At 39.1% G+C, this 12,479-nt stretch overlaps 1 protein-coding gene across 1 annotated transcript in view; it reads left to right on the top strand.

The window, feature by feature from the left end:
* Positions 1–453: 453 nt before the first annotated feature.
* Positions 454–12,479, top strand: part of EMC2 (ER membrane protein complex subunit 2) — a 47,955-nt gene continuing 35,929 nt past the window's right edge. The window contains exons 1-4 of the mRNA XM_070392000.1: positions 454–518; positions 4,895–5,008; positions 5,514–5,578; positions 6,858–6,943. Coding sequence (XP_070248101.1) covers positions 479–518; positions 4,895–5,008; positions 5,514–5,578; positions 6,858–6,943 — 305 coding nt within the window. The 5' untranslated portion in view covers positions 454–478. The remainder of the gene's footprint in view (positions 519–4,894; positions 5,009–5,513; positions 5,579–6,857; positions 6,944–12,479) is intronic.

Genomic DNA, 12,479 nt, shown 5'->3' with positions numbered 1-12,479 from the left:
AAAGTTGGGGACAAATAAGGGATTCGAGCAGAACGTGGCGCTGCAGCAGGCCAGGAGAACAAGGAACTGACTAGGGAGTAGGGAGAGAATAAACACACCTAGGCGGAGAAAAGCGAAAAGCCGGAAGTGCACACATTTAAAATCCCGCATTCATTAAAACTCCGTGGCAAAACACACACCTCACGCCCATCAAGCTCAGCCGCCAGAGCGTCCTCCACCTCCCAGCGCCGCTCGCCCCGCCCCCTTACCCGGCGTGGGCGTCCTCGACGTCCCGGCACCGCCCGCGCGCCGCCCAGCTCGCCCCGCCCCCTGGCCCGACAGCCCCTCCGCAAAGCCACGCGCACGTGCGCGGCGGGTCCCGCCCCCTGCGCTTTCTCAACCAATGAGAAATGGTGTCGTAATTCGACACCACCCGGTCTCAGGTCACGTGATCGCGTGTCTCCGCCCCCTCCCCAAGCTGCCTGTAGGTTCTGAGAAGATGGCGAAGGTGTCAGAGCTTTACGATGTCACTTGGGAAGGTAACAGCAGGCGGAGCGGGCGCGGAAAGACCAGAAGCCCTGGGAACGGGTGCGGGACACCTGGTGCCCTTGGAGAGCTGAGCTCTCTGCTCTCAGAGCCGGCTGAGGGGAGGTGGCGGCCAGGGAGGAGGTGGAGGCTGACCTGTACCTTGGCTCGGCCGCCCACCGGTGTCTGCGGGGTCCCCACCGCTTGTGTTCAGCGATAGACAAGACCAATTCAGGGGCCCAGGGCAGCTTCTCCTTTGAGGCGGGCGGGACCCGGGGCTCCTGGGCGGCGCGGGGAGGGCGGGGTAGGTTCCTGCAGCCAAGAAGTACAGGATCTGGAAGGCCCTTGCATTGAGCGCCGTGTAGGAAGGGTTACAACTTGGTGCAGAAAAGGTGTAGGAGACTCGTGAACAGATCTCATTCTTCTGCTTGCTGCTTTACCTCTCGTTTCCTCTGCAAAGCTGGAGTTCTGACATCTTCCCTTTTTAATGACTCTTGGTCCCACTCCTCCCCAGAACACATTTACATACACAGCAGAACGTCCTTCTTAACTCCCACAGGAATGTCTTTTCTGAAGGGAAAAAGGACTGGTACCTTGGGCATGTGCTCACGGGTGCCGGACTTCTTCCCCATCCCGGTTTAATGTAAGGTGACGTGTGTTCTTTAAGTCGGAAAGCAAACTTTGGGCCAGTTCTGTAACAGAGATCTTTTCCCTTCTGGAAAACTTGAGCGGGAAACATGCTTGAGAGAAGAGCCTTGAGTTTCTCTAACGTATGAAATATCTGTATTTGAAATTCTTATGCGACTTAAACAGCTTGTGTGTTCAAGGAATGCCATGTTTCAGTGGTTAAACAATGGCCTGATCACCTGTGTCCTGAAAGTTGTATTCACCCGTGGTGAATAAATCTCTCCAGGGTCACAAAGTTGCAAACATGTATGGGAGAAGGTAAAATTCCTGTGTACTTGAACCGAATTCAGTGATTATTGGTTTTGTGGCCTCCAGCCCACCGTGAATCTCAGTGTTGCTACCCGTATGGGAGAATTCCATGATATTAAACAAGAAAAGTGCTTAGTGCTATATCTTGGATATAAGAAATTAAGCAACATACAGTCCCTACCTTCATGGAGTTCACAGTTGAATGAAGACAAACCTGTCAATAAGTAGTTTTTTGTTTTTAGATATATTTTATTGATTTTTTTTACAGAGAGGAAAGGAGAGGGATAGAGAGTTAGAAACACTGATGAGAGAGAAGCATCGATCAGCTGCCTCCTACACACCCCCTACTGGGGATGTGCCCGCAACCAAGGTACATGCCCTTGACCAGAATCGAACCCGGGACCCTTCAGTCCCAGGCCAACGCTCCATCCAGTGAGCCAAACCGGTCAGGGCTGTCAATATGTAGTTATAAAAGGCTTCTCACATGTTTCTTAGGCTGGATGGTAGATAGGTGGCTGTTATTTTTAATGTTTTTTTTTTGAAAGTGTTGCGAATGTATCATGCTTTTTGTTTTTAGAAAGTGCTGTTTGGGAACTTTGTTCAATATAAGTTCCTTAGGTGGTAGTGTCATGTATATAATCTTAAGGAATTGAGTAGGTGTGTACCATCCGACAGGGTGATTTAACTGAGTAACTTGGACTACCCTGTGGGCATTCTAAAATAATACCTACGTCACAAGTTTGTTGAGGAACAAGAGAGAAAACACGTGAAAGTGCTTTTAAACTAAGTGCTTAGGAAAAATGATCTGGCTCCCACCTATGTCTCTAGCTTTGTCTTAAACTCTTCTGTCTCTCCGAGCTGACAGTGCTGCCTTTTGTTGAATTCCCTCAATGTGCCATGCTCCTCTTGTATTAGGGCTGGGCGCAACCTGTTCCTTCCACCAGGCGTGTTCTTTCCTCATTGTCCCACTCTTGTCTCCATTATACTTCATCATTTCTCAAAATTCCCCCCCAACAGTCGTATATTTTAGAGAGTTTTCCTTGACTATCCCACAGCCCTTCCCCATCCCTCCAAAGTTTTAAAAAGGGAAAGAAAAACAACAAAAACAAAAAAGCAACAAAACCTGCCCCTCCTCCTTTCACTATGTGTTTTTATACTCTTAAAGCACTTGCCCAGTTGTGTTCAGTGGTAAAATTTTCTCTCTCCTAGAATGGAGGGAGGGGCCAGGCCTCTTGTTCTAGTGCCTGCTTTATGTGAGGAACTCAGTATTTATTTGCTGACTAAATGAATTGTTAATTAGATTAATAATAAACATTAATAAACTGTTACCAAAAAAAAGCTAGTAATTTTTCTAGTGTTGGAATAATTTCTTTATATATTTCTATGAGGGTTGTCAGTTGGACCTAGGTCCTTAAGAATTCCTTTGAATCGTATCATGAATTAAAGTTGTGGAAATGGTTAGTTCAAAGAGTACTGTAAATCTTGTTATAGGAGAAGTGATCACATGTTTATAAAAGACCTATGTAGTACATCTAACGTTCTCCTAGTCTCTATTAGGTTCTATAAAAAAAGTAGGATATATGGTTTATTTATTCAGCCAGTTGAAAATTATTGAGGCTTATTAGAGGAGTTATTATTTAGTGATTTGGAGGTGGGACAGAGTTATAAGGAGGGTTCATTGAGGTTAGGGTATTTGGTCAGGATATGGATAGGATACCTTGCACAATGCCTGGCATCTAGTAGGCACTAATTAAATATTTGGTGAAAAAATTTGTAAAATAAAGGCATTTTAGTTGTTCATAGTGTCTCTTCTTCCTCTCTTTTTTCTTTTTCTTTTTGTTACTCTTCACCCGAGAATATTTTTCCATTGATTTTTTTAGAGAGTGGAAAGGAGGGGAGAGATAGAATCATCCATGTGAGAGCTTGGTTGCCTCCCTTATGCACCGGATCAGGGCCAGGGATCAAACTTGCAACTGAGGTATGTGCCCTTGACCAGAATCAAACCTGGGACCTTTCAGTTCCTAGGCGGATGCCCTATCCACTGAGCCAAAACAGCTAGGACTTCCTCTCTTTTTATTCAGTCCTTCAAACAACCACAAATTGGTTTCCATGCTCTATCACTCCAGTAAGGTTTCTGGGGAGACCTAATGCCAGGTTTATGTGTTTTTGTACATCTATACTACATTTGTCATTGCAGATCCCCCCTTCTGAAAAATTCTTTCCTTGGTTCCTTAATAACATTAAGGTTCTCATTTTCTTAGACCTTTCCTTTGCTTTCGTCTACATCTACTTACATTTTAATTTTTGTGTCTCCAATGCTTCTTTCCTTAATCCTCTTCTTAATTTATTATCAATGGTTATATTAGACTGGAGATATATAGGCTCCTTACTGATGTAGGCATAGGTATTAAGTGGTCCATGAATTCCCTGAAATTATATGCAAAATTGAGTGTATGTAAACATGTACTTGTTTTGGGGGAAAAAATAATTCAAAGGTCTCATAACTTCAAAGAGATCTAAAAAAGGTTAAATGTCTTCTTTGGGCAATCTCAACCACACCTAGCTTTAGCCGATATGCTAAATAGCATGTTAATTAAACATATATTTGAGTACTTTGTACCAGGCACTGTTCTAGTTCTTGAGGACACAGTACTGAACAAGACATTTGAGGTAATAGATCCTATTGAACATTCCATGAGATTTCACTTCCTTTTTTTTTTTTTTTTTTTCAGTTGATAGGATATGCTGCATTTTTGATCAAGTGGAGCATTTACAGGGACTTGAGAGTTATTTAAGTTTCAGTTTGCTAACATGGCACCTGGAGAAAAGTGGCTCCATCTTGGGCCTAGAAAGTTATTTCAATAATAGTTTGGTTATGAATAAGTAGAGTAAGACTGATGAAAATTGAAGACCATTGGTAAATGAGATATTTGACAAATGGGAATCAATTTTTCTCTTTTAGTCTCTAGTTCATGGGCAGTCTGCTTCTTAAAGGGCTACTATTATTCCCTGATTATGAAAATTTTATGTTCTTGAGTCAGTGGATTAACTTCAGGAACACCTTAAATTTTTGAGATTTCTATGTATAATTTTATGCATTTTTTGGGGAAAATAATCCCTTTTATCAAATTCTGAACATTTTCTAGAATCTCAAAAATGTTAAGATACATAATTGCTTAAAGGGATAGAGGATCTTTGTAGTGGACTCTTGCCATTCATTACTTTTAAAGGTAGTTGCATTATTTATAATATATTTGTAGTCTTCCAAAGGATCTGTCTTTCTTATTAAATTGGTATTCTGCTTTATGAACTTTGAGATACATGGACTTTTATATTAGTGTGAGTTTATTTTCTTTATCAAAAAAGTTGACTTCATTTTAGTAATTTTGACATTGATCAAATATATATATGTGTATATATATATACACACACATAACAAGTTTTTTGTTTTTAGAAATGCGAGATAAAATGAGAAAATGGAGAGATGAAAACTCAAGAAATAGTGAGCAAATTGTGGAAGTTGGAGAGGAATTAATTAATGAATATGCTTCTAAGCTTGGAGATGATAGTAAGTTTTTTAATTTATTATATTTATGCTTAGCACATGTCTATTTACCATTCTTAGTTTTTAAAAAAAAATCTTATTTTTTCTAGTGTTTATAGCAAGTATCTGTGATTGTCACTTTTTAAAAACTTCTCAGGAAGACTAATACTTTATTTTGGGAAGGCTTTATAATTTCTGTTAGTAGTAAAGCCATCACATAGGCGTTTTTGTTTTAAAGCTCAGGGCTGCAATCCTGGTCTGTTCAAAATGTATTTCATAAAGAATCCTTTAGAACAGTAAAGGTATTAGATAATTGGAAATTTTTTTTTACTTGATAAGATACTTAAATATTTTACATTGCTGAAGCATATAAGGATACCTTCTTTTCTTAATTGCTGATAAAATACAGTAAATAATTTTCAGTTATAAGTACTTTTCTCTAAAATACCAAACAGGAAGAATTCATTATCTAGTTTCTGTTGGAAGATCTTATAGTAAATTTAGTTTTTTTCTCTCTCTATGTATCTAGTTTGGATCATATATGAACAGGTGATGATTGCCGCTCTAGACTATGGTCGGGATGACTTGGCATTGGTAGGTATTTAAACTAATTTTATTATATATTTAATATGCTTCATGGATTATATGTATAAGACTTAGTATATGGCTTGTATAGAATGCTTTCTATAGCTGGTTTTCAATGCTACTCTTAAGGGTAGGTAGGCCTAACTGGGTACTTTGAACACAGTATGTTCTTAAATCTTTTTAACAATTGTGAGAAGTAGATATTTAGTATTCCAGTTTTACTGAAGAGGATAAATTAGTTGAAGGTTATCTGCTTACTAGTTGAATTATGCTATATTATAGAGTATGTAATGAGAAGTAGATAATTTAAAACAAGTTTATCTTTTGGGTTATTGAATATCTTTCATAGCATATGTTGTTATACTGTTTTGTAATATTGTAAATGTATACCTTAAACTATTAGCAAATCCTAACATTTGCAAAGCATGACTTAAATTACTAATGCTCCTTTTAAAATAGAGAATGATAATAGCTATATTTTGAGCGCGTATCTGCTAGGTACTATGCTAAATGCTTTACATCATGCTTTCTTTAATTTTCACAATTATTTCTTTGTTTGTTTGTTTTTTGTTTTTCCTTACCTGAGGACATTTTTCCATTGATTTTTAGAGAGAGTGGAAGGGATGGGGAGAGACAGAGAGAGAAACTCGATGTGAGAGAGAGACATTGATTGGTTGCCTCCTGCACACACCCAGTTTGGCTCAGTGGATAGAGTGTCAGCCTGCAGACTGAAGGATCCTGGGTTCGATTCCAGTCAATGGCACGTACCTAGGTTGTAGGCTTCTCCAGGCCCCAAATCAGGATGTTTGTACTGACAAGATTATTATAATTTCAACAGAGAAATATTAAGCAAAGTATTAGTAGTAGGTGCCAGGGACTTAAAAGTACTACCAAAGAACTTAATTTTTATCTAAAGAATCTTTATGCGTAGTTAGGAAGAAAATGCCAGGAAACTTGTAGACATTTAAATGAGGCTTAACACATTATGAAGGCAATTTTTGAGAGTAATATGGTGGTAGTATTTGAGGTTATTAGTGGACACATGATCTGCTTATTTTCCTACTTATTAGTATAATTAGTGTCTGAGAACTGATGATTTCTTTCACTATAATTCAGATTTCTCCTTTTAAACCATTATTCATTAGATTAATATCACTTCATTATATTACACTAGTGATATTACTTAAGAAGATACATTGAAGACTTACGTAGGTCATTATTTGTAGCCCATTTAGTGTATGTAATATAATTACTACTTTTCAAGTCTTGTTTACCAATTATTTTTTAGTTTTGTCTTCAGGAGTTGAGAAGACAGTTCCCTGGCAGTCACAGAGTCAAGCGACTAACTGGCATGAGATTTGAAGCCATGGAAAGGTAACTGAGTCTTGTAAATAGTGTGGTCCCATTTGAGAACAGCAAATATGAGGCCTATCTTTATGTTCTGTGCTTATGGCAGCATCATTGATTGTGCAAGATCTCTTGCTCCTGAGATTCAGAGTAATCTCAGCATAAATCCTGGCCTTTACTCCCAATAAATAGGATTTGACATAAAAGTGTAATCCACTTCCCATCTTTGGGCTAAAGAAATAGATTATATTTTGGAATAAGAATTGGCTTCAGATAATCCTGGTTTTAGGATTTATTAGCTGTTTACCTAGCAAATTATTTAACTTGAAGGTTTTTTGGCTTCACTTCTCTGTAAAGCAAGAATATTACCAACTTCTCAGAATTTTTTTGGGACTTACAAATATATGTGTAGGACCCTCGTAGGCACTCAAGGTATAGAAGCTACCATTATTATTAATTTTTTTATTGAGATATGATTGACAATACCTTTGTATTAGTTTCAGGTATACAACGTAATGATGTGATATATATGTATAATGAAACAATTATAGTAAGTAGTTATCCATCACCACCCATAGTCATAAGAACTTTTAAGATCTGCTCTCTTAGTAACTTTCAATTATAACACAGTCTTGTTAACTATAGTAACCATGCTGTTAATTATTTATAACTGGAAGTTTGATCCTCTTCACCCATTTCACACACTCCCACCCCCAGCCCCACCCCCACTTCTGCAACCACCAATCTGCTTTCTTGATCTGTAAATTCAGGTTCTTTTTGATTCTACATGCAAGTGAGATCATATAGTACTTGTCTTTCTGTCTGACTTACTACACTTAGCATAATGTCCTCAAGGTCCATCCAGGTTGTCATAAATGGCAGAATTTCCTTCATTTTTATGAGTAAGTAATATTACATTGTATACATGTCACAATCTCATTCATCTGTTGATGGACACCTAGGTTGAGCCATGTCTTGGCTATTGTAAATAATGCTTTCATGAACATGGGGATGCATATATCTTTCAAGATAGTGTGTTTGTTTCCTTCACATAAACACCCAGAAGTGGAACTATTGGATTAAATGGTAATTTTAATTTTTTTAAGGAATCTCCATACTGTTTTCCATAGTTGTTCCAATTTACATTCCCACAAACAGTGCACAAGGGTTCTCTTTTCTCCATGTTCTTGTCGACACTTATGTCCTGTTTTCTTGCTACAGTAAGCTGTGATTATCTGTGTTTACATGTCTTAATTTTGGGGGGCAGTGGTTTGACCTGTGACTTTAATTCTCTGATGGATCTAGAGCAGGGGTGGGCAAACTTTTTGACTCGAGGGCCACAATGGGTTCTTAAACTGGACCGGAGGGCCGGAACTAAAGCATGGATGGAGTGTTTGTGTGAACTAATATAAATTCAAAGTAAACATCATTACATAAAAGGGTAGAGTCCTTTTTTTTTTAGTTTTATTCATTTCAAATGGGCCGGATCCGGCCCACGGGCCGTAGTTTGCCCACGGCTGATCTAGAGAGTTATTGGTTTGTCCAATTTAGCTTTTATCTTGTGTGAATGGGAGTGACAACTTCCAAGATCTTTTTACATGCTGGTCCAGGAACCAGAAATGTTGAACATCTTTTCATAAAATTATTGACCATTCCTATATCTTCTTTGTTTTTAAATTGGGTTATTTGTCTTTTTATTATTTAGTTGTAAAAGTTGTTTATATATAGTCTAGATACAAGGTACTTATCAGATATGTAATTTGCAAAAATAGTCTGACACTCTTTTCATTTGCTTAGTGTAGCAGTTTCAACCTTTTTCATCTCAAGGCACACAATAAACTAATTATTTTGCAGCACACCAAAATATATGTTTTTTGTCGATCTGACAAAAAAAGGTATAATTTTGATTTATTCACACAGATGGCTATTGTTATATTGGCTGTTGTCATTTTTTTATTTGACATTCTAAGGAAAAAGAAGTCATTGTTTCTGACTTAATAGTCAGATACTGCATGTTTTAAAATTTTCTGTGGGCCACAGCACACTGGTTGAAAAGCACTGGCTTAGTGGTATCCTTTGATTATCAAATTTTTTGATCTTTTATTAAGTCCGGTTTATTTATTTTTTTTCTTTCTTTTACTTTGGGTGTCATATCTAGAAACCATTGTCTTATCCGAGGTCACAAAGGTTATGCCTATCTTTTAAGAGTTTTATAGTATTAGTTTTTACATTTGGGTCTTTTACCCATTTTGATTTAATATTTTTTATGGTTCGAAGTACGTGTCTGTCTTCATTTTTCTGCATTATGAATATTCAGGTGTCCCAGGACCATTTGCTGAAAAGACTATGTTTTCCTTATTTGTCTTGGCACCCTTGTTAAAAACAACTAAATATAAATGTGAGGGTTGAATTCTGGGCTTATCATATATTGCACCATATTGATTCTACACTCTATTGATATTGTGGCTTAAGTTCTGAAATTGGGCATTGGGAATTCTTTAGCTTTGTGTTTTATTTTCTCCAAGATTATTTTGACTATTTTGAATCCTTTGAATTTATGCATGTATTTTAAGATCAGCTTATTTTCACCTTTTTAGCTTGTTGTTTCAGGTAAGACAATGAACTTGTACCTCAATTGTAGTAGTTTGTTTTAAGCCGGATTTATTGATATAATTTTTCTCAACTCCTTCACTCCTGGGCTTATATGTTTGTTTGTGTATACATTTTAATCTCTTTGTATCCTCTCTGTAAGTTAGCAAAGGATATAGATAAAAAAGTAAATAAAGTAGTATTAGTTTAGGTTAACAGAAACTAATTTTGAATCAGGACAGAATGGAAGAAATCTGAAAAGATTGCTCCTGAATCAGTGTGCTGCTCTAATAATTGTTTTTTGTTTTATCTCAAGTAATATGAGTCCCTAAACCATTCTTAAAATATATGAATAGCAGAATACATTCCATAGTCCAAGATGAATGATTTTTAAAATTATGTTGTGAGGGATTGAGTGGTACTAGTTTTTAATATTTACTATTCCTTTCCAACCAAACAAAATATTGATATGGTAACAAGAACTTATTAAGTGTTACTTCAGGTTTTCTTAGAAACTCAGTGAACTTTAATTTCTTTAAGCCTTTTTAAAAAATGTTTTTATTGATTTTAGAGAGAGGAAGGGGAAGAGAGAGAGAGAGAAACATCAACCCATCGGTTGCCTTCTGCACACACCTCGACTGAAACCTGGGCATGTGACCTGATGATGCTTCAGCTATGTGAGCCATACCGGCCAGGGCTAAGCCTTATTATTATTATTACTAGAGGCCTGGTGCATGAAATTCGTGCACTGGCGTGGGGGTGTCCTTCAGTCTGGCCTGCGCCCTCTCGCAGTCCGGGACCCCTCGCTCCTTACCACCCGCCTGCTTGCTGCTCCTTACCACTTGGCTTGCTGCTCCTTAGAGCTGCCACGGAGGAGGAGCCAGCCGTGCGCCCAGCTTCTGGCTGAGTGGTCCTCTCCCTGTGGGAGCGCACTGACCACCAAGGGGCAGCTCCTGCTTTGAGCGTCTGCCCCCTGGTGGTCAGTGTGCATCATGGCGACCGGTCATTCTGGTTCTGCTGTAATGGTCACTTAGACTTTTATTATATAGACTAGAAGCCCAGTGCACGAAATTCGTGCACTTGGGGGTTCCCTCAGCTCGGCCTGCACGTTCTCGCAGTCCTGGAATCTGAGGTCAGGTCAGGGGCAGAATGCAAGCCATCTTTATGTGCTTATTTTTTCTACCCTTGGGAATGTCCCTCTTCCGGCTTAGGCCTACTCCCCAGGGAGCTATCAGTTGGACATCCTTAGCACTACTGTGGAGGCAGGAGAGGCTCCTAACACCACTGCTGTGCTCACCAGCCGTGAGCCTGGCTCACGGCTTCCGGCTGAGGGGTGCTCCCCTTGTGGGTGTGCACTGACCACCAGGGTGCAACTTCTGTGTTGAGCGTCTGCCCCCTGGTGGTCAGTGTGCATCATAGCAACCAGTCTTTCCACCATTTGGTCAATTTGCATATTAGCCTTTTATTACATAGGATTATGTTGTTGTTGTTTTTAATTGAAACTCGTAGCACCATTTTACTTAGTAAAGTTTTAATCTTTTTATATGGAAGAGTGGCTGTTAGATGTGTCTTTGCTAAATAGGATCATTAATCATTGATTCTCATACATGATTGTGTAAATTAGAATATGTGGAATTTTAAAAAATCAGTAGTTGCCTTGCCCCCACTTTACTGAAATCAGTTTGTTATCCAGATTTTTCTTTAAAAACCCTGCAGGTAAAAAGACAGGTATCAGAACATTGCTGACTAAATGTAAAGTTTTGTTGACCTTCAGTGTATTAGGATCCTCTAGAGCAGTGGTTCTCAACCTTCTGGCCCTTTAAATACAGTGCCTCATGTTGTGACCCAACCATAAAATTATTTTCGTTACTACTTCATAACTGTAATGTTGCTACTGTTATGAATCGTAATGTAAATATCTGATATGCAGGATGGTCTTAGGCGACCCCTGTGAAAGGGTCGTTTGATCGCCAAAGGGGTCGCGACCCACAGGTTGAGAACCACTGCTCTAGAGAAACGACTCCTCCCCCTCCCCCCCCCCCACACACACATACAGACAGACATATACATACATACATACACAGAGAGCCACATATAAATGGAGATTTATTATGAGGAATTGGCTCATACGATTTTGGAGGCTTTGAAGTTCCAGAATCTGCCATCTGCAAGCTGGAGATCCAGCCAAACTGGTGCTATAATTCAGTCTGAGTCCAAGAACGAAGGCAGCTGATGGTATAAATCTCAGTCTGAGGATAGGGGGAGGTAAGATGAGATGTCCCAGCTCAGAAGTGAGGCTGTAAAATAGGGTTAAATTCCTCCTTTCTCCACTTTAGTTCTATTCAGACCCTCAAGGAATTGGATGATGCCCACCCACATTGGGTAGGCAGTCTGTTTTCCTGAGTCTACAGATTCAAAGCTAATCTCAACCTGAACACCCTCAGACATACCTAGAAATAATGTTTGATCTGGGCCAGTCAAGTTGACACATAAAATTTACCATCACACTCAGTTTTTACATAAATTATATTTTAAATTACAGTATAATTTAAAGATGTTTAAATATAATGTATATAGGTTTTATACAACTATAAAAACAATGAATGGCTTCATATCTTTCTCTGTCACTTCTGATATCTTTTCCAGAGGTATTTTAGTTGGAAAAGATTCCCAGGTGATTCTCATGTATTATCTTGTGACAATTTCTGCTCTATAGCATTAATTTTGCCCTTGTTTTGCATACTTTACTGTTTTGTTTCATTATTATTTAACTAGAGGCCCGGTGCACAAAAACTTGTGCACTTGGGGGGGGTCCCTCAGCCTGGCCTGTGCCATCTTGCAGTCTGGGACGCGTAGGAAGATGTCCACCTGTTGGCTTAGGCCCGCTCCCCAGGGGGATCAGGCCCAAGCTGGCAGTCAGACATCCCTCTGGCAGCCCGGCAGCCCTCGGGAGATGTCCACTTGCCAGAGGGGA

Source organism: Myotis yumanensis, unplaced genomic scaffold (genome assembly GCF_028538775.1).
Source record: "Myotis yumanensis isolate MYYU_CA2020_CCGP unplaced genomic scaffold, mMyoYum1.0.hap1 SCAF_15, whole genome shotgun sequence".
NCBI lineage: Eukaryota > Metazoa > Chordata > Mammalia > Chiroptera > Vespertilionidae > Myotis > Myotis yumanensis.
Note: the sequence above shows the minus strand (reverse complement) of the source record. Positions and strands in the feature narration are given on the sequence as shown.